At 25.3% G+C, this 23470-nt stretch overlaps 2 protein-coding genes across 4 annotated transcripts in view; one reads left to right on the plus strand and one right to left on the minus strand.

Moving 5' to 3' along the window:
* Nucleotides 1-22846, plus strand: part of LOC129968657 (mitochondrial S-adenosylmethionine carrier protein-like) — a 153809-nt gene extending 130963 nt beyond the window's left edge. The window contains exons 1-9 of one of the 3 annotated variants that reach the window (XM_056082768.1): nt 3761-3838; nt 8891-9047; nt 10123-10232; nt 11082-11186; nt 18618-18710; nt 18824-18893; nt 20689-20753; nt 20852-20925; nt 21728-22843. In XM_056082768.1, the coding sequence (XP_055938743.1) occupies nt 3791-3838; nt 8891-9047; nt 10123-10232; nt 11082-11186; nt 18618-18710; nt 18824-18893; nt 20689-20753; nt 20852-20925; nt 21728-21842 (837 nt within the window). In that variant the 5' untranslated portion in view covers nt 3761-3790 and the 3' untranslated portion in view covers nt 21843-22843. Of the gene's footprint in view, nt 1-3760; nt 3839-8890; nt 9048-10122; nt 10233-11081; nt 11187-18617; nt 18711-18823; nt 18894-20688; nt 20754-20851; nt 20926-21727 lie in introns of those variants that run through there. The other 2 variants (XM_056082770.1, XM_056082769.1) reach the window with 2 other exon arrangements.
* On the minus strand, nt 1615-3498 carry LOC129968654 (ABC transporter F family member 4-like). The gene has a single exon (XM_056082765.1). It carries the CDS (start codon nt 3360-3362, stop codon nt 2019-2021), a length of 1344 nt encoding a protein of 447 aa, XP_055938740.1. The 5' UTR covers nt 3363-3498; the 3' UTR covers nt 1615-2018.
* Nucleotides 22847-23470: the final 624 nt, after the last annotated feature.

Consider the following 23470-nt stretch of genomic DNA (forward strand, 5'->3'; position numbering starts at 1 on the left):
TTGCTAAATGGGCCTGAGACGTTCTGCAAGATTCATTTATTTCTTATTACTCGCTTTGTAACACAATAATAAGCTTAAGTAATATAGGAAAACAGGCAATTACAAGTCATACTAAAAGAGGAAAACATACAAGACCATGTGCCAATTCAAAAGAGTCATCATTGATGTTGGACTTAGTATCTAAAGCACCATTCCGGGCCATAGAAAAATGTCATTCTCTATTTGTTACTGATTAGCTCCATGAAATTGACAGCTGAAAAATTTACAAAAATTGATGCCCAGGTTAATGAATTGTCAAAAAGGAATAAATAAATACAATGAAAACACAAAGTTTTTATTAAGTAATCATTAAATGTTTTACTTCATGATAACAAAAATGTTCATGTTTTCATTTCACCCAAATCCTTAATTTTGTGTGATTTACAATTGAAGAGCATGAGAGCTAATATAACCATCTCAACATAAAAATTTTGTTTTGCTAAATGTTATATAATAAATCAATTCTTCTCATCTGTATGTAAATATAAACTTTCTTTTAATATTATTTTGAATAATGTTAAAATGTTGTTTCCTTCCCATGCTTTTTCCACTCTATCAAACCATATTCCATTATAACTAGTACTATTTGCACCTTTCCTCACTTCTTGGATATATGTACAGGGATTTCTCTTTTTTCAGATTTCAGTGACAACACTGTTCTTCTTTTGTTTAGAATTTTAATATTTCATTAAGAATATAATAGAGCTACTTAAAATAAATATAAATAATAGGTAAATCTAAATATTTTTTTTTTTTCACTTTACCTCAAAAGACCTCCAAACGGTTTCTGCATGTATTCCTAAAGTTAGAGAAATTATTTCATGCCAAAAAAAAAAAAAAAAAAAGACACAAGTAAGCCTAAATTGAAGGGAGAATAATTTCAAATGTTAATGCTAACAGAGCATTCTAAATAAAATCTATAACAATGAACTTTGGCCCTTTTCAGATTAAGTAATATTTTTAAAATTAGCATTTATATAAAACAATATCTAACACACTTTAAGACAATCCTTTGAAACTTTCATATAATATTTACTAAGATCATTACAAGATTATTTTTTAAAATTTAATTCTCTATGAAAATACTATTTATTCAATTAGTAAAACAAAGCACCTTTATCCAAACCATTGATTTTACTAAAATTCTTCATTTATTAAACTATATCATAATTTCCCATTCAATTCTATTAATATTTTTTACTTGCAAGGATAATTATAAAAAGATTTTCAATCTTACAATATATTAACACACAAATTGTGATGAAATGTACTTTATTTGATAACACTATGAACATGTTTTTCAGTTACAATAGAATAATTAGAAAATTTAGTTTCACATTTTAAAAATTCAATTTCATTCTAAAATTAAAATCCATATCAAGACAGATCAATGCAAAGAAACTTCCAAAACATACATCAATAAAATAAAAGAAACAGAAAAAATAAAAATGATTTTCTTTATCCACTGCAATAACTTAAATTAACAGTTACTATAGTCAGCATCAAGGAAGAAATCAAGATTTAGATAACTTCCAATCATATTCTATAAGTAAAAGAAAATTGATTTTAATACAATGGATAAATATAAATCATACTAAATTATGCAAATGAATCAGAATTTATATGTCAAAGGAAAAAAAATTACAACACAAGAATAAAAAAAGATGCAATTAAACAAAAAATTACACAAATGAAACAATGGCATGCAAACATAATGTAGTAAATTACATAAAAATTTAAACTAAATGAAAATGTATAATAAGTAATTTTTAAAACTTGATTCTCAAAATTTTGAAATAGCAATGGATGACAAAAAAAAAAAAACTTTTAAGTACAAAACTTTAAAATATTAATTTTAAATCAAGAATTTTTCATTGAGTACACAAAATTTAATCGTTGCCAGTAAAACATTCTTTCATCTTATGATATTGTATGATTAAAAAAAGTGCATGCTAAACTAATTGATGAATGAAAATGAGTTAAAGTTTTTCTTTTAACATCTTGATGATATGCTCGTGCTCTGGGAACTTGAGTTTGCGAGGTGGTCCTTTCTTCAGACCACTCCATAAAACAAGGGAACTTCCATCTTCATTAACCAAAATGCATTCAAAACTACCTCGAGGGTTCTTTTTAGGATTCACAGAGACATTCACCAGTTTGAAAGCCTGCTCTATGTCTTCCTTCAGAGCAACGGCTTTTCTACGGAAAACTTGTCACGATGTACAGTGCTCCAAGACAACTTTAGCTTCTTTATCAACCTTTGCAGAATCATCCTGTTTGTCATCATCTTTTGATCCAACTTTCTGCTTTTTTCGTGGTGCCTCTTCTTCTTCCTCCTCCTCTTCATCTTCTTTGTCTTCGGATGCAGAACTTTCTGCTTTCTTGGCAGGGCTTTTAGGCTTTCTTCCACGCTTAGCAGGAGTAGATTTTGCTTTATTCACAACTCCATTCTTGGCAGCAGCACCTTTCTTCTTAGCAACCTTCTTTTCTGGTTCATAATCCTCTTCCTCCACATCTGATGTTACAGCGGGTTCTTCTGATTCGGAATCTTCAGTGTATTTAGCAGGAGGTTTAGCGCGACCACCACGTCTAACAGGAGTTGCTTTTTCCTTGGCAGGTGCAGATTTTTTGCCTTTTTTCTTAGAAGGTTCCTCCTCAGAATCTGAACCAGCATCCCCATCTTTCTCATCTGATCCAGAATCTTCTGCATATTTGGCAGATTGTTTTTGTCTTCCTCCTCTTCTTGAAGGTGTAGCTTTTGGTTTAGGTGGTGCTTTTCTACCTCTTTTCTTTGCTGGCTTTTCCTCTTCAGAATCAGCATCAACTTCTTTAACATCATCATCTGACCCTGAATCTTCTCTATACTTAGGAGTACCTTTAGCCCTACCACCCCGTCTGGCTGGAGTTGATGCTTTTTCCTTTCCTTTGCCCTTAGTTGCCTTTTTATCATTCTTTTTAGGTGGTTTCTCCTCTTCGGCGTCATCTTCTGATTTGATGTCACCATCTTTGGACTCGGCGTCTGAGGCAGAATTTTCAGCAGCAGCTTTCTTTTCCCCTTTTTCTTTTTTGTTAGCAGGTTTTTTGCCTTTTTTCTCATCAATTTTCACATCTTCATCGGATGAATTCTTTTCCTCTTCATCACTTCCTTCATGCTTCACATCATCAACATCGGATCCCGATTCGGCGTCTTTAACGTTACGCTTTTTCGAACTTTCAGACTTTTCATCTAATTTTCCTTTTACTTGCACTTCATCGGAGTTATTTTCAGTAAGAACTTCCTCAGAATTGGCCATTTTGCTCTTAGCTCCTTTCTTGCTACGCATAGTAAATCAGAAATAATATTTATAATAACTGAAAATAGTTGCCTTTTTTTTTTTTTCTCGAACCCAAGCTAATAACAATGCAACAAAGGTGACAAGGAACCGGCGAATTCCAGTTCCTAAAAGTTTTCTCGCGAGAAAGCCCGGTAATTCATTCGTTGCCAGTTGTCAATAATAATAAAAGTCCATCTCTTGTAATTATAAAAGTTATTTATTTTTAAAAATAGTACTTATATGACTTGTAAAATGTCTCAGAATATTTGGTTCAAATGAAAAACTCAAATTCAGAGAAATTTTATTTATCCGAAGTCGTCCTGAAAGTTTTAATAATTTCTACCTGTTCAGCCACACACCTAATTTTTCGTTTCGATCCAAGAGCGAATTTTGAAACCGTGATCGAATTTTTGTTTTCAGCGTGCGTTTGTTTACAAATGGAAAATTTGAATTCAGAAGAACCACGCTTTGCTGTTACTTTAATGGTATAAAGTTTTCGCTGCTAAACGTTTCTTCAAAAAATTTTAATAAAAAAAATCATTTTTATAATAAATAGGTTACAACTCATTAGAAGTTAAAAAAAGTCAACAAAACAAGACTTGTTTGCAAAATATTTCGGTGTCCTTTTTTTTTTTGTATCTAAATAAATGTCTAGAATGATATTAAGAGAAAGTACTTAATTCTCAGGTTGTTTTAAATGACAAACAACTTGAGAATTACCTGAGACAAACATAAATTACTTTTACGTCTGCGTATAATTCGAAATTTCCATCATCCATTTTGATATCCCAATAGTATCGCTTATGTTTTAAATGTAAATAATTAATCTGAAATAATAATAAAATTAATTATCATATATCAATTGCATAGTTTCTTGGTCGAAGTTTTTGTTAAGTTATGCTTGTAGTTCAGCTTAAATGTGTCATGACTGATCGGAATACAAATGTTTGCTATAAATTCTATCAGTGATTATTTTAAAATTTGTCTACCTATTTCTAATATATTGAAAAAAAGAATGTAAAAAATTTAAAATATGGGCTATTTCTATCAATAATAAATTAGAATATACATTTGGAATTGGAATAAAATTTATTTACCCGATGATTTAGCTTAAACAACCTAATTTGCCACCAATATAGTTTGAGAACTCTAAATATGCATATTTGAAGATTTTTAAATTTTTTTTAAAAATTCATTAAAAAATTGAACAAAATGCTGGTATTTTTTCCATGATAACTTCTGAAAACATTATTGTTAAAAATAATTTATGTGCAATTTAATTTTTTTTTTAATAAGAGAAGTTTAGTTGTAGTGTAATATTTTTCAGAATTACAACAAGAATTTTTTTTTTTTTTTGCATAATATTCAACAATACCTTTCATTATTGCAGTGAAATTCAAATTATTTTTATCGATTCATAAATATTTAATTCGTGACTTTCTTCCATCATTGAAATCTGAGGAAAAAGTCATTCTGTTTATTTTTCTATGCAATTCATTTGAGGATTCAGAAGATAAAGTTATAGCATTGTGAGTAACAATATGTATTTAGAAAATAAATTAGCCAATCTGTTGCATATTTAATGGCATTGTGATGTCACATGTTTTATTCCATTAGGGGGATTCCTTGATAATTTAATTTATCAATTGAAGATAAATACAACCAATATTCCTGGACAACCAACTGGTCACCAAAAGTGACTAATTTAAAATATACTCTTTTTGATCTTCTAATTAAAAATATCTTTTCTTTATCTTGTAAATTTAAACAAGCAATTCATATACATATATAAATTTATTTCATGTATCTTGGAAATGGCTTTAATGATTTGGATCAAATTTTACATTTAGATGAAGTTTTGCCTTTTAAGTTTATCTCTGTAGGTTTCTTTCCTTAAAAAAAATGGAATTTTACAGACACATGCAACAACATTTTTTGTAACTAAATATGTGACCTGCATAAGTGTATCAGAGATGGTGCAATTTTTAGGGCTTCAGACTTCCATGCCTTTTTCTCTAGTTTGATCTCGCATTTGCAATTTAATTAGATTTTGTCTATAACTTTAAAGAAGCCATCGGATAGTATTTTTATTTACAACTAAAAAAAACAACAACAAAAAACTGCAGATCGTAGCTTAGTCACTCAGTTACTTATTTTTTGTGTTGTTTGGAAATAATTTTGTGTTCCATTGAAGAATAAACTTGTGAGGAATAAAAATATTATTTTGAGTTGATATGTAATATTGAAGAAAAGCATAAGTATAAAAAATAAATATCATTTGGCAGGTGGCTTATGTAATTAATGTGCAGCAAATAGAGAATAGATATTATATATCCTATTTGTCAGATCAATGTATGCTTTTGTTATTTTAAAAACATAACTAAAAAGTATCTCTAATATTCTTAATTTATTTTAAAAGCTTTTTCTTTTGGTATTTAAACTATCATTTTCAGACAATATATATATATAATAATAATAATCCCATATATTTGGATATTAAAAGTATTAATTTTTTCTCTCTTTGTATTGACTTTATAAATATTAAATCTTCATGTGACTGTAGTTTAAAATTATGAAGTTTTCTTCAAAAATAGCCTTCATATTGCTTCAAAATGGGATGTAAATATTAAATGGGAAATAAATGCTCTATCATTTTATATTCAGAGAGCTGACTAAAACTGCCCTTGGTGTAACTTTACTGTGTTCTCTACTTCTTTACTATGGCATTGATATCAAAAGAATATCTAAATTTTTTTATGTTCAGATGCAGAAATTTTTTAGGAACTTTAAAATGTTAAAGAATGAACTTTTAAATGTTAACGAAAATCGTTGAATTTCAATTGTTTAACAAGGAAATTAATGAAATATGAAAGTAAATATTTTCTAAAATTTGTATTGATTGTAGTTATATTAAGAGAATGGAGAGAATTAAGAAAAAGCTATATTAAAAAAAAAAGTGAATTAAAAAATTTTTTTTAAAGATTATATCTTTAATAATACACAGATTGTGTGTAACATTCATAATATTGTTAACATAATATTGTGTATTACATAATATTGTTTATTATATATAATATAGAATGTGTATAATATAAGAACACTAAATTACTAATTTTAAATTAGTTTAATAAGTAAGATTTAGTTAATGTGAAATCAAGAAATATAAAGACAAATGTAAGCTCCTCTTTGAAAAAGTTGGCATGATCAGTCTTCATTATTATTGTCTTTTAATCAATGCATTCATTTTGTGCATGAATGTTTTATAATATTAGATATTATCTGTCAAATTCTTACTGTGTAATAGTTTGGGAATATGGAAATTTTTCTATGCATAGCATTTTATTGATATGTATATATATTGATATGTATATATATATATATATTATATATGTATATATATTATACCAATGTATCCATTTTCTCAATGTAAAATTTTATATTAAGATCGATGAATCAGTCTTATGATTTGAGATTAGAACCTCCTTTTTAAAAGTACTCAACTGAAAAGTCATTATTTTGTGGAAATTTTGTAAATTATACTTTTTTAAAAAGGCAAAGTTTTAAAGAAGTTTTTTTTAACCTCTAGTCTAGATCATTATTGTATATTTATTTCATTTTAAAAATTTGCTCATAATTATATAATAATAGTGCTCACATAAAAAAATATTTAATAGCATCATAATGTGCATGAATATAAATTTAGAAATTATACTGTAAAAAGTGTTGTAAAATATACTTAAGATATTTTTTTTTAAATTATTAAAATTTAAGAAAATAAGTACAGAAATAAAATTTTTATTACTGAAAAGTTTATTTTTAGATATACTCCAGAGTTATTAAGGGAAAATGCTAAAATTTTAAAAGATCCTTTTTTTCTTAGTACCTATTTACTTAAAAAGTAATTATATGCCAAATTTAGTATCTCTAGATTAGATCTTAGCAGTTTCCCAAAGAGCATTATAAATTATTTACAAATTGTGTATGCTGCATTATATAACTTATAAAAAATATGCCTGCCTAATGAGTATTATGAAACATATTATTTTAAGTTTATTTTAAATCCTACATATATGTGTTTGGTATTATGTGTTTCAGAATTTAGAGAAAGATTCATTCTCTTGAATTGTTTACATCATTATGCATTTATAAATAGCATCAAAGTTGTAATTTCTAATTTTATTTCTTTTCTTTATCCCCTAGTTTATTTAACTTAAAAAATAGTAAAGTTACAGCTACCCAGTAGGGTTCAGCCACTGTGGGCAGAGTGAGGATTCTATTAATGTAAATAAAATTATACAATTTCTTTACTGCTATTTGTTTTACACCATTTACGCAGTAATTTTCATCCCTGGATTTCAGTTTCTGTTCAATTCGATTATAAGTTTTTCTAACTTTTTAAAAATTACTGAAAGAATAGATAAAAGAAACTTATGGTATAACAGTCATTCAGTATAATTTAAAACTTTCTTGTGAAAGAGAAGGAAACTATGGTTTAATTGAATAGTCAGTTAATAAAAATTTTGTTGAACATTATTTTAGCTGATATATTATTATTCAGGATATTGGAGTTGACTTGAATAAACTTTTGATAATCTAGAATGTCAAAACTAATTGTTTTATATAGCATTTGTAATGTGAATACTTTCGTGGAATCTCCTGAAATTATTTATTCTTTAAATAGAAAAATTTTTTCTCTATGAATATAAATTTATTTTGTATACTGTAATTATAATATCAAAAAAAGGTTTTCAATAGATTTTTTGTCTAATTTTTAAAAATAATAAGTATCGATGTATAGATTTCTAATATTTAATGGTGAATGCTTTACTGAATTAATCAGTCAGAGAATCTCAAACTTCTCTCAGTTGCTTATACCATGCTATAACAATCCTCACAATGATATTAAATTATTTACAAGCTTTATTTTAGAGATTTAATGCTCAAATATCTTTTTCTTTGATGTTCAAAGTTTCTCTCTCTCTCTCTCTGTCTGTCTTATATATATATCAGATAGTTTTAAAATTTTATTTTATATTATAAAAATGTAATAAATTCCTGATTATCTATGGAATTGGTTTTGTGGATAATTTAATCTCCAGATAATAATTAATTGCCTGATAAAGAACACAAACCAACAGCAAAATGCTGTGGAATAATTTTTATTTACAGTAAAACACTACTCATTTACAGCTTAATAAACAACAGATTTCTATGCTTACAAATCTATTAATTTATGTTTTTGCAAAATTAATCAAACATTTGTTTTTGCCTTTTCTTTTAAAAAATGTGATTGAAGTATTTTAACAAGATTTCACTATAATAAACTACAGATAACCCACTTATGAATAGCTAAAAATGTACTGTATAGTTAAATAAGTTATTTAAAATTACAGATTTATGAAAAAATATTGATATGTTGTTAATTTATTCAATATTTAGAAAGAACATGGCTTTTTTTCTTCTTAATTTTTAATTTGTTTTAATTGGGCTGTATCTGTGTATTCATAGTTTCTATTCTGATGGTGTTTGCTTTCTAGGCAGGAGCAATGGCTGGCCTGTCGGTGGATCTTTCTCTTTTTCCATTAGATACAATCAAAACACGTTTACAAAGCCCTCAAGGATTCTGGAAAGCTGGTGGACTTCGTAATATTTATTCTGGGATTGGCTCTGTAGCTGTTGGATCCTCACCTGGATGTAAACATTTTTTTTTTTTCATTATGTTTTATTTCAGTCATATTTCATTGCATTGACAAGTCATGCATAAAATATATTTAAGGTTTGCTTTCTAGATAAAATTCATTATATCTACATGGAATGATAAATATTAGATTTTATTTTTAGTTTCTTGTACTACTTTTAATTTAATTTATTTTCAGTTTCAATTGACATCCCTTAGAAATTATTACAATTATTCTGGAACCACTGCCTTTATATTTAAAAACTGATATTTTGATCCCATAAATCAAGTTAATTTTTCATTGAGCAAGAATATTAATAATTAATAATATATAATTTTAAATGATATTTATATACATTAGCAATTTCTCATCTTTATGAAGAAATACAATAAGATATAAATGCTTAAAAACTGTTTAGTATGACTCCTAAAGTAAAAATACCCCTGGTCCTTTTTCTTTCTTGATCAGGTTTATAAAAAGATTTGCATCTTGGAACATATTTTAAATTTGAAATATTTTTGGTAATTTAATTTCTGAGTTCCAGAATTTTTAAATATTTCTATTTGATTCTGTTCTTGTCAGAAAGCATCACATTTTTTATAGCAATTTTAAAATTTTTATAAAAGTTATTATCTATAATTAAATATTATAATGAAAACTTAACACCAATTACAATATGAATAAGTTATATGATTCTTAATTTTAAAAAATAAAATAAAAATGGGAACCTAGAATTAGAAATTTGTAATATCTTAAATCACTGTTCAGAAAAAGAAAAGCATTCTGATAATATAGCTTGGAAGTTTTTGGGCTCATTACTTTTGACTCTTTGACTGAAATATTTTTAGTTTATAGAACAGAGTACAGATATAAAATGTTTATTTCAATGCTTATTTCAGTAAAAAAAGAGGGGGAGGGGGGATTAAAGAAAGAAAATGGCTGTTCTTGTTACAGTTTAAAAAAATATTTACTTTAGAATTTTTTTAATTTGACTTTTTGATATTAAGATTATTCTTGATTACTGAACTATTTTTCTTCAGTTTTATTAAAATACTTTATCTTTGTATTCTAGAATCTTTCTTTCCTTATAGCTGCTGTATTCTTTTGTACTTATGAGATGATCAAATCGACATGCTCTCATTCCATTTCACAAAAATATCATAGTTTTGTGCATATGTTAGCTGCATCTTGTGGAGAAGTGGTTTGTATGGAATCTTTGTTGTTAATATATTTTATTCATTAAATTGAAACTGTTATCTTTTATTTCCATTAAAAAATTTATTTGCAAATAATAGAATGAAAGAAAATTGCTTTGTAATATGTTAGCATTTTAACAAAGGTTTGGTTTGGTTAGATTACAACTTACCATTATCAAAATAATAAATGCAAACTTTGGATATTCCATTATACTTGAAATTTAAGAAATTAAATTTTAACTGTAAAAATTGTATTAAATTTTACAGAGTGCCTTGTTGGTTTGTGACAATTCAGGTTGTATATATATATATAAACAAATATGAATGACTGCATTGCAGTGCATGTTTTAATATGTTCATTAGTATTAAACAATTTTAATTTTAAATGGAGAGTCAATATACAGGATATTATTCCATATATAGAACACACATTCCTTCGATAGTTTTAATTTTAAAAGTATAATTTTATTTCATTTAATATCAAATATTTATATTTAAGCTGAATGCTATTTAAAACACATCAGTAATTTCCAAAATGCTTTAGGATCATATTTATTAAACATAATAACATATGGAATATACTTATTATATTTACTAAACATAATGTTACATGGTAGATCATATTTACCAAACATAATAATGCACAAAGAGCCTTAAGATAATGACATACAAGGTTTCTTTTCCTGTATCATGAACTTGTGTTGTTACTGACAATAGTAATTTTCAATATATATTTTAAATTGTTATTATATATTCTATATATTTTTAAATGTATTTAAAGCTAGTTGTAGGATTAAAAAAACTATATTCTTATTGTAAACTTTTATATAATGCACAGGCTTTTTTTTCTCAAGGCTTCATGTATTGTTCGGGTTCCAACTGAAGTTGTTAAACAGAGAGCTCAAGCCAATTCAAAGCTTTCTAGTTGGAAAATTTTACAAGAAACTATAAAAACAGAGGTAAAAATAAAAAGCAACTTTTCAATAAATTTTGTTTAATTTCTTTGCCATGATATAGTGTCTCTTAAATTTCATTTCTTTTTTCTTCTCAGTTTTCATACTCCCTTTTTTTTTCTTTTTTATTATGTACTATCTATTGTTATAACATTTATTTAATTATTGAATATTCATAATTGTATAAAGATTTTACATATAAATTGTAACAAAATTTGTTAAAAGTATTTTTTGTAAAAGTTACTATTTCCCTTATGATATTTCCTTTATGATAAAGTATCTACATCTTAATCTACATGGTAGTTATTTTAAGCAGAATTATTTTTTTTTAAATGGATAATTTAAATTTTGAAAACACATCTCTCTGTTAAATTAGTCTTTATTGAAAAGCGAGTGTGGTATGTAAAAGTATCTGTGCATATAGTATTTTCCTCTGATTATTTATATAATGTACTTGTAAAAATTAGATATTAATAGAAATATCTCCAAATATACTGCCAATATAAAAATATATAAGTAGATGAAGAAAATTTTGATTTGAGATAAATGTGCAGAATTGAAATTTCAATGAAACTCAGTAAAGAAAAACTTTCTTTCTTGAAATTGTATAAATTTCTAGAAAACGTAAAGTTATTGAGAGATTTTTATTTTTTAAATCTATTATTCTTGATTTTATTCTCTCATCAGAAAATACCTTTTAAATAGAAATCTACAGAATTGGTAAATATTGTTACACATCTCAGTATAAGGAAATATTTCTTGGAGTAGGTTTTTTTTTAATTCTTTTTTTTTAAATGTATGTGATTAAGAAATATTTTACTGAATAGATTTAAAATAATTTTTTGTCAATGCAATTTTAAAAATACTCTGCTTAATGAATATATTTTTAATTTTCTAAATTCTTTTTGAGAATATTTCTTCGCTAATAAAATATTTTATACTTTATGTGTGTAAAAACTTGTATAAATTTTTTTTTTAAATTTTAATTACTCTGATTTTTTATAGTTTATTATTATTTTCTTAATTAAATGGAATTAACATACCATGTAGCAATTTGATAAAATTTAAATGATTTGAAAAATTTAATATTGAATTCTGATAAATTAGAGATGGTATTTTATTATACCTAGGAAATAAAAGATTTAGGTTTTTTTGCAATCAGTCCTTCTTTCAATAAGCTTGTGAGTTCAGTTTTATATTTCAAAGCACTTTTTAAGTGAAATTCAGGTTAATTATATATTTTAGACTTATTTATTTTAATAATATTGTGAAGATGCATGTGTTTTTATTCATTTATTAGCTATGACTCATAGTTGTAGCATCCTCATTTGAAAACACCAATTTTTAAACTTCATATTAAGAAATACTGTAATAATAAAGTGAATGTAAGAGAATTGATAGGGAATCAATCAGTTACTTTTGCCTAAGTATATAAGTAGGATATTATTCTAATATTTTAATATTTCTTCAATTTATATATATATTTTCAAATTTATGATTTGGCCTCTTGGCTAATAACATATTTTATCTACTTGTCTACATCCCTTTTTCAGCTTAGCAACCACGGGCAGTTGTCTAGTCAGAAATTTTCTGTATTTAGGATATTTTAACATTATTTTAGTAATATATTAACATACAGAAACAATTAACTATGACTTATTTCCATGCAGTTCCCTTTTAGACTAATTCAAGGAGCTTTACATTATAGTTAGAATAAAAAAATTTTATCAGTTTTGATTAACAGCCTTAAATGGATGTGATCATGATTAATACAATGAAACATGATTCAGAAAGCTGTTGGTTTCATTATATTGTGCTCTTAGCTTTGTGCTAAAATGTTTATTGTAAATAAACCATCATAATTTTTATTTTATTTAAAGGAGTCAAATGAAAAAAATGCCTCCTTCCATGACAACTTCTTTATTTCTAATGTTATATTATTTTATTATAAAAGACATAAATTGAAAATATATTTTAATTGTTTAAAATGATAATTTTTTTATTTTGTTTTCTTAGAATCAATTATATGTTTTTAAAAAAGCTATTCTGATTAATTAGACTAATATGAAGATGTATTTATTTTTAATAAATAAAACAATCTGATGCTTTTAAAAAAGTTATAATAAAAACTGAAATTCAGAATAATATACATGTTTTTTTATTATTATTATACTTCTTTTGACATTCTTCATACAAAATACTGAATCTTGAAAAAAAAAATTATTTTCCAATTTTTAATACTGTACTGTCTTTCAATATTGATGAACATTTGTACAAAAAATTTGATGGTAAAATGATAAAAGTTAACTGAAAAATAAATATTCTCTAGGTTCAACATTGTGGTGAAAACTTATAAGCCATATAACAGCTACGAAACACGAGCAATTTCTTTTGTATTGTGGTCGTGTTACTCGGCTGCGAACCACAAGATCCCAGGTTCTATCCTCACCCATACCAATCCGCCTCATTGGTGACCTGGACATGATTTGAACACGCAGCTGAGTAACATGACCACAATACAAAAGCAATTGCTCATGTAGCGTAGCTGTTAACTGGCTTATAAGTTTTCACCACAATATTCATTAATTGGAGAATAAATAGTAGCTAAAAATATGAAATTGGCAAGTAATGTAAAACAATAAATTGGCATATTTCATTTATATTTAAAAAAATTTTAGATACGATTTTTTCTTCTAATTTTTGGTGAACAATTTGATATGTTTCTAAAGTGTTTTTTATCTGTTGATGAAATTATGTGATCTTTACTTATAATGAAGATGAATGTGAATATGTGTGTGTTAGTGTTCTATAGCCCAGACCATTTGAATGAGAGCTACCAAACTTGGTACATACATACTTAGGAGAGTGGGAATATGTATCTTAGTGATAGGGATTGCAATACCGGTATACCGGTATTTTGAGCTATTTGTACGATTTTGTAATACCGGTATTCACAAGTTTAAATACCGGTTTTTCGGTATTTACTGGAAATTTTTAAAATTGTCTCCACTAAATGTTCAGGAATCGCCAACATAGCAAAATAGTATACGTTTTTGCTTTTATATCTCCCTAATGGACGAAATTAATGGCTTAATTAATTGCTTAAATCTAAATTAGCGAAACATGGATTATCCCTGAAAGAAAATATTGTATCCATAACGACTGATGGAGCAACAGTTATGAACAGAGTTAGAAAGTTGATTGGTGCAAATCAGCAATTGTGTTATGCTGATGGAATTCAATTAGGAGTAATAGATATCAAAAAATAAAGAACAGAAGAATCCAAATACTGTGGATATAGAAACTTCGGATTCCAACTTTGAAGAGAGTGAGAGTGAGAGTGAGTGATATTGACAATGAAAATAATGACAATCTCGTTGCTGAAGAAGATATTTCTAATGAGGATGAAATATTAACCCATCACGATTTGCTTCCTATAGTTTATAAAGTTCAAAAAATTGTTAAGATATTTAAACGTTCCCCTATAAAAAATGACATATTGCTAAAATATATACTAACTGAAAATAAAACAGATTTTTGAAACTGAGAAATCCAATTCAAAAAGCAATAATCGACTTCAACTCGTAAATTAATTTTTCAGATAGTGGAATTCGACTCAATATCCAGAACTGCATCAGCTCTACTTTCAATAAAACTGACTGTTGAGGCATTATGTCAGAGAGATTCTAATTTATTAACAGCTAATGCAACAATAAATTTCATGTTGCAGTCACTGAAAGAACAGCACACATCACTATCTGAGGAATTATATATTACATTGAAAAATCACACAGTTGAAAGGCATACCGAAATAGAAAATGTCTTATGGTATTTACCTAATTATAATGATTTTAAAAATGAAAATGAAAAAGAAGAAAAGAAAATAACCAATTCAAATCTGATTAAGTTTATAGTAAATTTTCTTAAATGTTTTTACTCACAAACCTATACACATTCAGAAGAATACGGTTAACTTATTGAAGATTATGATGACATCAATGTCGATAGTGAAAATGAATTGTCTCTTGAACAAAAATCAGAATTAGCGATAGATAAAAAAAAAAAAAATCAAAGAACCAAACTACAGTACAGAAATCCGCTATATCAAAAACCACCCGACGAGAAATCGATTTAGTTGAAGATGAGGGATATATTGGTAAATACTTGGAAAAAGTATATCGCGCATTGCTAACAGTACCACCAACTATCGCAGATGCCGAAAGAGCGTTTTTGACAGCTGGTAATTTTTGCACAAAATTACTTTTCAGGCTTAATGATAGTACAATTGATGCATTATGTTTTTTTATTATCAAATTTCAAAAAATTTTAATAGTACCACAGACTGAATAGTGATATTTACACTTTTTTTATGATTTAAATAAATAAGATGTTCCCTTACTTTTTTGCGACTCTTTATATACTGTTATATTTTATAAGTTACAAATTATTTTTTGTAACATTTACACTCTCTAATAAAACTGGCAAATAAAACAAAGAAACACCTGTGTTTTCTTTATTTTTCTAAAATTTCTAATACCGGTATTAAAACCGGTATCCCGGCATTAAGGTCTGAAAAATACCGAATACCGGTATTGAAATTTTGGTCCGGTATTGCAATCCCTACTTAGTGATGATTTCTTTGAAATTTTAATCACGATTTTTATTAATTAAAAATTAAGCAAAATCTTTTAACATCTTTCCATAATAATTTACTAAAATATTACAGCTTCCAAAATGGTTTTTACATCATCTTAAAATTAAAAATATATATATTTTTTCAATGATATCAATATTTTCAGCTATAAATTAAGTTTCTATTTTTTAATGAATTGTTGCAAAAATATTTTAACCATATTTTCCAACAATTTATTTTGCACAAATTCAAAGTAAAATTTAATCTGAATTAGCACATTATGTGTGCATGAGGAAAAATTAACTTTTATGAAAGTGTGGTCATCATATTGACAAAAGCTCAAATCAAAAAAATAAGTTAATTATTATTACAAACTAAACCTAAGAAAATGTAATGTTCAGTATGTGTTTATATGAAGTGTGATATTTTCTAAAAACAAATGAATGTGAAAAAAAGTTTTCAGGCACATTTTAAAATAGTTGTATTATTAATTTAATAATTGTTTTATTTAAGTCAAACTTAATTTAATATATACAAGATCCAATTTAATCAATACCAAGCAGCTAATTTAGAAAACCTTTATTAATTTTCAAATATATATATATAATAACAAAATGGTCTAAAAATAATTAATTATGTTTTATGTAGTTTGAATCTATAAATGTTTACAATTTTAAATTTTTATACAGATCCTCTGTTCTGTGAGTCATACTTAATAAAGTTTTCTGGCAACACTAATATTTTAAACAAAGAAAAGTTAAACTCTTTTACAATTAAATCAGATTGAGTTATGAAAAATTATATATCTCTGTTGCATAAAAATAGACCCTTCCATCAACAATCTTGAAGAAAATATGTCAATCAGGTTTTGGACTTTCCCCAAGATTGATTGTTTAAATTTATGAAATAGTTTATTTTCCTAAAATAATGTTATTTAGAGCTTTACAATTCACTGAATATTAATGGCAGAAAATTGAAGCATTAGACTGTCAAGATAATTTTACTGAATATGATTTATAAGATAGAAGGACTGTATAAAATTTAAACTTCAAATTATTTTCAGAAGTAAATTTATAGATTGAAATAAAATAAAACATTATTTACTGCATTTAAGTCTTTTTTGAAGGTAAAAATGAATTTTATTATGAATCGGAGAAATTTTTATTGAATAATACTTTGAAATGTTGCATAAATTATAAAAATAAAATCTCTGTGGTGCAATTAAGATTACAAAGCTAAATGATTCAATTTTCTGTTGTCATATTAAAAAAAAAAAAGAAATATTTGGTTTCTGAAGAAAAGTTTTTATTGAAGCTTTTTCTCTTCCATTTCAAATTTAAATCTTATGGCAGCTGACAGAAAATTACAGAGATATGAGCAAAATATTATAAAGCTTTTATAATAATATAAGTTATGTGACTATTATAATTAGAAACTTAAAAATATTTTACTGAAGAAGCCATTAAGAGATCAAGATACGTAAATATTTAATTGAATATTTTAGAGAGCATTACTCCTGGCAAACCAGCTGGTCTCCAAAGGCAATTAGTAAAGAAATAAATTCAGCTCTTCAGAAGTTTTTCGTATCAAATTTCTTCTGCTTTGTCTCAGAAATTTTTTTCTTTTTTTGAATTTTTTTTCTTTTAAATCATAAATTAAAGTTTTTTTTTTTTCATTTACTTTTAGACAATTTTTGTTTAATTTTTTGCTTTTTTTACTCTTTGAATTTGTTCATCATTTTAAAATGAAATGATATTTTATGCTATTTCCCATAATATCTAAAAATTCATGCATCTTAAATGCTATTTATTAAGAATTCGATATTCTCCCTTTTTTTAACACAATAATTTCTATTCTTGTGCTTCTCTGAATAATTAAATAGAGACTCTTTTGTGAATAACCAAATTCAAATAATCCTACGAATTAAGTTTAAAAAAATATTACTCCCAATTTAAAATGAATTAAATCATTTGTAAATAAATCATGTTATATAGAAAAAATATTTACAAACTATATAATATTTTTGTAAATTGGTAGGTGGATTTTTTTTCTGGTGGTGGTTTTTTTTTTTTGTAACATTCTTTATGAAATTAACTCTTGTATAAGCTTTTATTTAATTAACCAACTTCCTGATTCTTAATAAAATCAAATTGTATCTGAACTATTGTATTTTTATAAAAAAAGTTTTTTTTTTCTTTTTTTGACATTATAAAGTAAATACTCTTAATAAATAAATGAATAAAAAAAATTTTTCTTGTTAATTTCTTGTTTATGTTTCTATGTATGACAGATGAAGTCTTTAATTACTAATTTAGAATGAAGTAGATATTGTCTTTAAAATTGAATTCTGTACATCAATGGAGTCTCTTAATATAAAATTCCATTTGTATTTTTCTTTTAAATTAAGAGTATTAAAATAATTTAATGTGTTTAAACAGATTTATGGAATAAAAGTTGTAATTAACCAGCATTGTTATTTACTAAGAAATGTTTGATTTATGAATGAGTTAAAATTTATTATTTTTAAACTTCCATTTTATTAACTTTTTTGTTTTATAATAATTATTTTTTGCAGTTTTTGAGATTGTGATAAATATTTCATTAAAAGATTAAATGTTCTTATTTAATCATTAATTATGATTCTTATACATTTTATACTTATGCATCTTTCATATTCTTATGCATTTAAATTTTTAATGATCAGGATATATTCATATCAGTAATTTCTTATATATACAAATCAAGTAAAATTTGAATTCATTTTGTTGCATTTAAATAACAAATGTGTTTTTCTTTTATTACAGGGCTTCAAAGGTCTCTATAGAGGTTATTTCAGTACAGTTTTGAGAGAAATACCTTTTTCATTTATCCAGTTTCCCATCTGGGAACAATTCAAGGTAAAAAAAATTTCTTTTTAATCAATATCTTTATTTAATATTTTCAGTATAATTTATTGCTTAGTTTAATGAGTTTTAATGAGAAAAATTGACTTTTTTATTATTATTGACAGTACATCTGGCAAGTTAAACAAGGTTTTCCTGTAAAACCTTGGCAATCATCTTTATGTGGTGCAGTTGCAGGTATTATTAATATTTTGTTTCAAGTTATTATTTATTTTTTTATTCTTAATGTGTGATATTAGTCTTTAAAAATTATCAGATTAGGTAAGAAATTACTGAAATATATGTTGTTTCCAAGATCAATAATAATGGAGGATATTTTAATAATTCCCTCATACTGGATACTAGAACTTTTTTTAAAAAAATTATAAAATTCTCTAATAGGTAATCTATAACTGTACAGCGCATAAATATATATGTTATTGTATTGGTGTCACAAATTATTTTTCCACTTAATTAAAAAAAATCTTTGAAAGAGAATAAAAGAAATCTTTGTTGGTGCATTAAAAGAAATTAAAATACAAGTAGCCCGAAGTGAAAAAAAGATAGAGCAACGAAAACTTATTGCTGTACCTATTTGAAAATTAAATTGCATATACATAAATTTCTCAATGGTCTGAAGATATTTTAATTTTAAAACTTCAATTCAGAATCTTTTGCAAAAAGATTTAAAGGAATTGACAAATATCCCTGATGTATATATTTACCTAAAAATTATGTATTCTCAGCATTTTTAGGATTTTCGTTCTAAATTATAATGAAACAACATCATTTTTGTCCTAAGTTAATAATCCAACCATATATTATGTGCATTGTATTAAAATCTTATATTTTATTAATATGCACACAAGCTTAATTTTTGCAAACTCTGGATAAAATATTTGGAATCTTAGATTTTGAATCTATTAAAATGAGATTTTCTTGCATTAATGTTAATTTTGCATTTCCTGTTATATTTTCCTGTTTGTATTTCTTTCCTGTTATATTTTATTTCATGATCATTCATTTGTTGTTTTTATCTTCTTTTTCTTCCTATTTTTATATTTTTTTCGAGTAAGGTTATCTTTTTACTTAAAAATTATACTAAACCAAAAAATTATATACGCTGAGATCTCGTAAATCTGTGCTCGTCCTATTTTCAATATTTATGCATTCTAATTACTTTTTATATAACATTATTCTGCTTAGTCTTTTCTAGATGAGATTAGGGATTTTTTTATGAAACCTTTATAAAAAGAGAAAGAATGTAAACAAATTAGTATACAAAATGAGATAATTCAAAATTTGAACACTATATGTTCATCCATGAATTGTATGTCAACTATCATAGTTTTAATACTCATAATTATGTTGCTGTTAATATCAAGGGGATCAGTATCATTTTCTTTGCTCTGCTAGCAATTTATAGACAATAATTGAAACACAGATTGTGATTTCTGTTTCAGCAAAAATCTAAGCTATAACTTTCCATATGTCATTACTTTTCAGTCATGGTATTCTGTATGAAGAATATTGTAGCATATACTTGTATTTTGATAGTAAAATATTGATATTTTATCATAATAATTTAATAAATAATTTGATAAATTTTCTTTTGTTTTGAAATAACAAACTGCTTATGATATTTGCATCTATTTCTTTTGTAAGCAGGAATTTCAATTTCTCACCAACTACATAACAAACTACTTGAATGTTTAATTTTATTTCCTAATTCTTTTGAAAATATTCCAAAAGTATTTTGATCCTCCATCTTCTTTTCTCTAAAGGGAAAAGAAGGAGGGGGGAATCAATGTATATGTGTTGTAGTCTGCAACATTTTCAAAATATTTTTTAATGAATTTTTTCAAACAAAAGCGATGATAATTTAAAATGAATCCAGGTTTAATTCAAATAATATTAACAGCTATGAAAATTTGTAATAATATAGATAACATTTGATGTATTATGTGTTATTCAAGTAAACTTCTTTCTCAAGGAGGCATAGCTGCTGGAATTACAACACCTCTAGATGTAGCAAAGACTAGAATAATGCTTGCAAAGGTAAACATGCATTAAAGAGTAATTTTTGTTTAAATATTTTATATGAGAGAATTTAATACTTTTTTACTTGCAGTGGTAATTTTGTATTTCATTTGCAGAAAGGAACAGTGGCAGCCAGTGGAAATATTTTACCTGTCATGAGAGAAATTTGGTTTGAGAAAGGATTATCAGGGTAAAATATTTTTAAATATTGTTTGATTTTTTATAAGAGTTATTTTGTTAAATATATTGTCCCATTCTGAAGACAAAAATGGGTTAAGGTAAAAATAAATAAAAATAGAACTAATAAAATTTATAAAAGTAAACAATGCAAAGTAAATAATTTTTATTTGTGATGTACATAAACAAACAATACTGTGTTCTTAATCACTTATAGTTATTTTATGACAAAGATTATTATATTTCTCTTATTAAGAATAAATTTTATTCTCAACCACAGTAAAACTAAGACCAAAATTTTCATAAATGTGTGGTTTTCTGAAAAGCTTTTTCATGTTCTGTGAATAGAAACTTAAAAAAAATAAACATTTCTGAAATAAGGATAATTCAAGGAAATTTTGTACCATTGTTTATTAAATTTGTTGTTTTATATCCTGTTATTATATATAAGTAGGACATCTAGGTATAGGTATAGTATATAGAATAAGATTTTTTAAGATTCATTAAGAATCAAATTTTGCCCTACTAGTTGATGCTTGATTTATAATTGATTTTTTTAACTTTTTATTTATATTTTACAGCTATTATGAAATGAAAATATAATTACAGAAAAATGAAAATATGCTTTTACATTACTTCCATGTATACTGTGATTTTTAATATTCTGACAAATAAATAAATTTCATTTTACCTCTCTTACATATTTGAAAAATAAACTGTTAATCATTTCATAACTTATTTGATGTTGTAATAAAAAAATTGATAATATTCTAAACTTCTAAATGATTTTTGATAATTATTTCCTTTTACTTCAGCTTGTTTTCAGGAGTGTGTCCTCGAGTCCTTTGGATATCTGTTGGTGGAGCTATATTTTTCGGTGCCTATGAGAAGACTAAGGACATTTTATTAAATTTTCAACATCAATTATGATATTTAAAAATATTTTGTTAGTATTTAATATTTATTTTCTTAGGTTTTATTACTGTTGAGAATTTTCCTAACAACTGTCAGTTAATTATATTACACGCAGAATGTTTCTAAAAAACTTACCAAATTTCATGAGATTATTTTTAATTTATAATATATTGCTTTAAATAATTGACTGAAGAAAAGGAGAAAAATTTCATCATCTTTTGTAGTTTAGTTTTCGATACATAACCATTTGCTTCCATTAAACTTGAATATTTATTTAAAAAAATTCTGAAGTTAAATGGGCATACAATTGGAATATTCACATATGAAAGTGTGGAACAATTTACTTTTTTACCTCTTCTTGTAGAAATTCATACTTTTAAGAGAAAGGAATACTGGTGTGTGAAAGATGGAATTTTGATTTTAAAAACTTACAGTCATGCAAATTTAGTAATATAATTTTTAGCAATGTAAAGATAACATACATTCATTTAATATATTAAATTGATGTCTGCTTACATGATATTGAGGAAACTTCATAATTTTGAATTTTCTGATGACAAGGTTAACACTTGAGGTGATCACAATGCTACCTTTTTTTTTATATTATGCTAATATTAAAATATTTCAGCCTTTACTGGGCTACATTTAAAGATTGAAATATAATAAGACAATTTAAATTTAGAGTATACATTGTATTATCAATGAATATCTAGGAAAAACGACTTTAACTTCACAACAGCCAGTATTATCTCAGTGTGAATTTATTATTTTTGGAATAATGTATTTTGTGCTACATTTCATGCTAAATCAAAAAATGTCTTTATATGAAATAATCATCTTCCTTTCTCTCTTTTATTCAATAAAGATTAACCAATTTATTTATTAATAAATACTCATTTGTTGGTATTGTGAAATATATGGTATATAATAATTGGAAAACTAATTAAATATTTCTTGAAAAAATAAGAATCTAAGTGCTTATGGAGGAAAAAATTACTTCATATTTTGTTATTAAACAATTTATTATTTCTTTTCATTTGATGCCCATGTCAATAATATTTCTTTATGTGATAATCTAATTTTGAAATAATGACATGGATGAAGTTTATGATTGGGATGAAAAGTAGTTTTATTTATTGAATTATTTTCGAATTTATTTGAAATTAATAATTAGTATTTGTATATATAATTTATTTTTATTATTTTCTTTTATTTATATTTAATATTTGTTGAATTTATTATGTGTTATCATTTATAACTAATTTATATGTTTGAAAAATAGAATATAAATTAGATTTACCTCCCCCCCCCCCTATTCTAAATGAATTTTCTAAGGATTCAGTAATGCAGTCTGTTAAAATATTATTTGGAATTATTCCTCATGCCTTTTCTAATATGCCAGATTTTACTGAAAGACAACAGCTGTTGTTTTATCTTTTATTGAAATACATGGTAAGATAAAGTTTATTAGGCTGAAAAAAATAAAATCTCTGTTTTAAGATATATGATTATCTTCTAAACTTGATTGATAATGAACTTTCTGATTCACTTTTTCTTTTGGCTATCTAACATTATCAGTAACAAGCTTAAGTAGAATCTTGCTCGATGTTTTTATTAAAGCGTGTGGCATTTCTGAATCAAGA

This window comes from Argiope bruennichi, chromosome 5, assembly GCF_947563725.1.
Source record: "Argiope bruennichi chromosome 5, qqArgBrue1.1, whole genome shotgun sequence".
Lineage (NCBI taxonomy): Eukaryota > Metazoa > Arthropoda > Arachnida > Araneae > Araneidae > Argiope > Argiope bruennichi.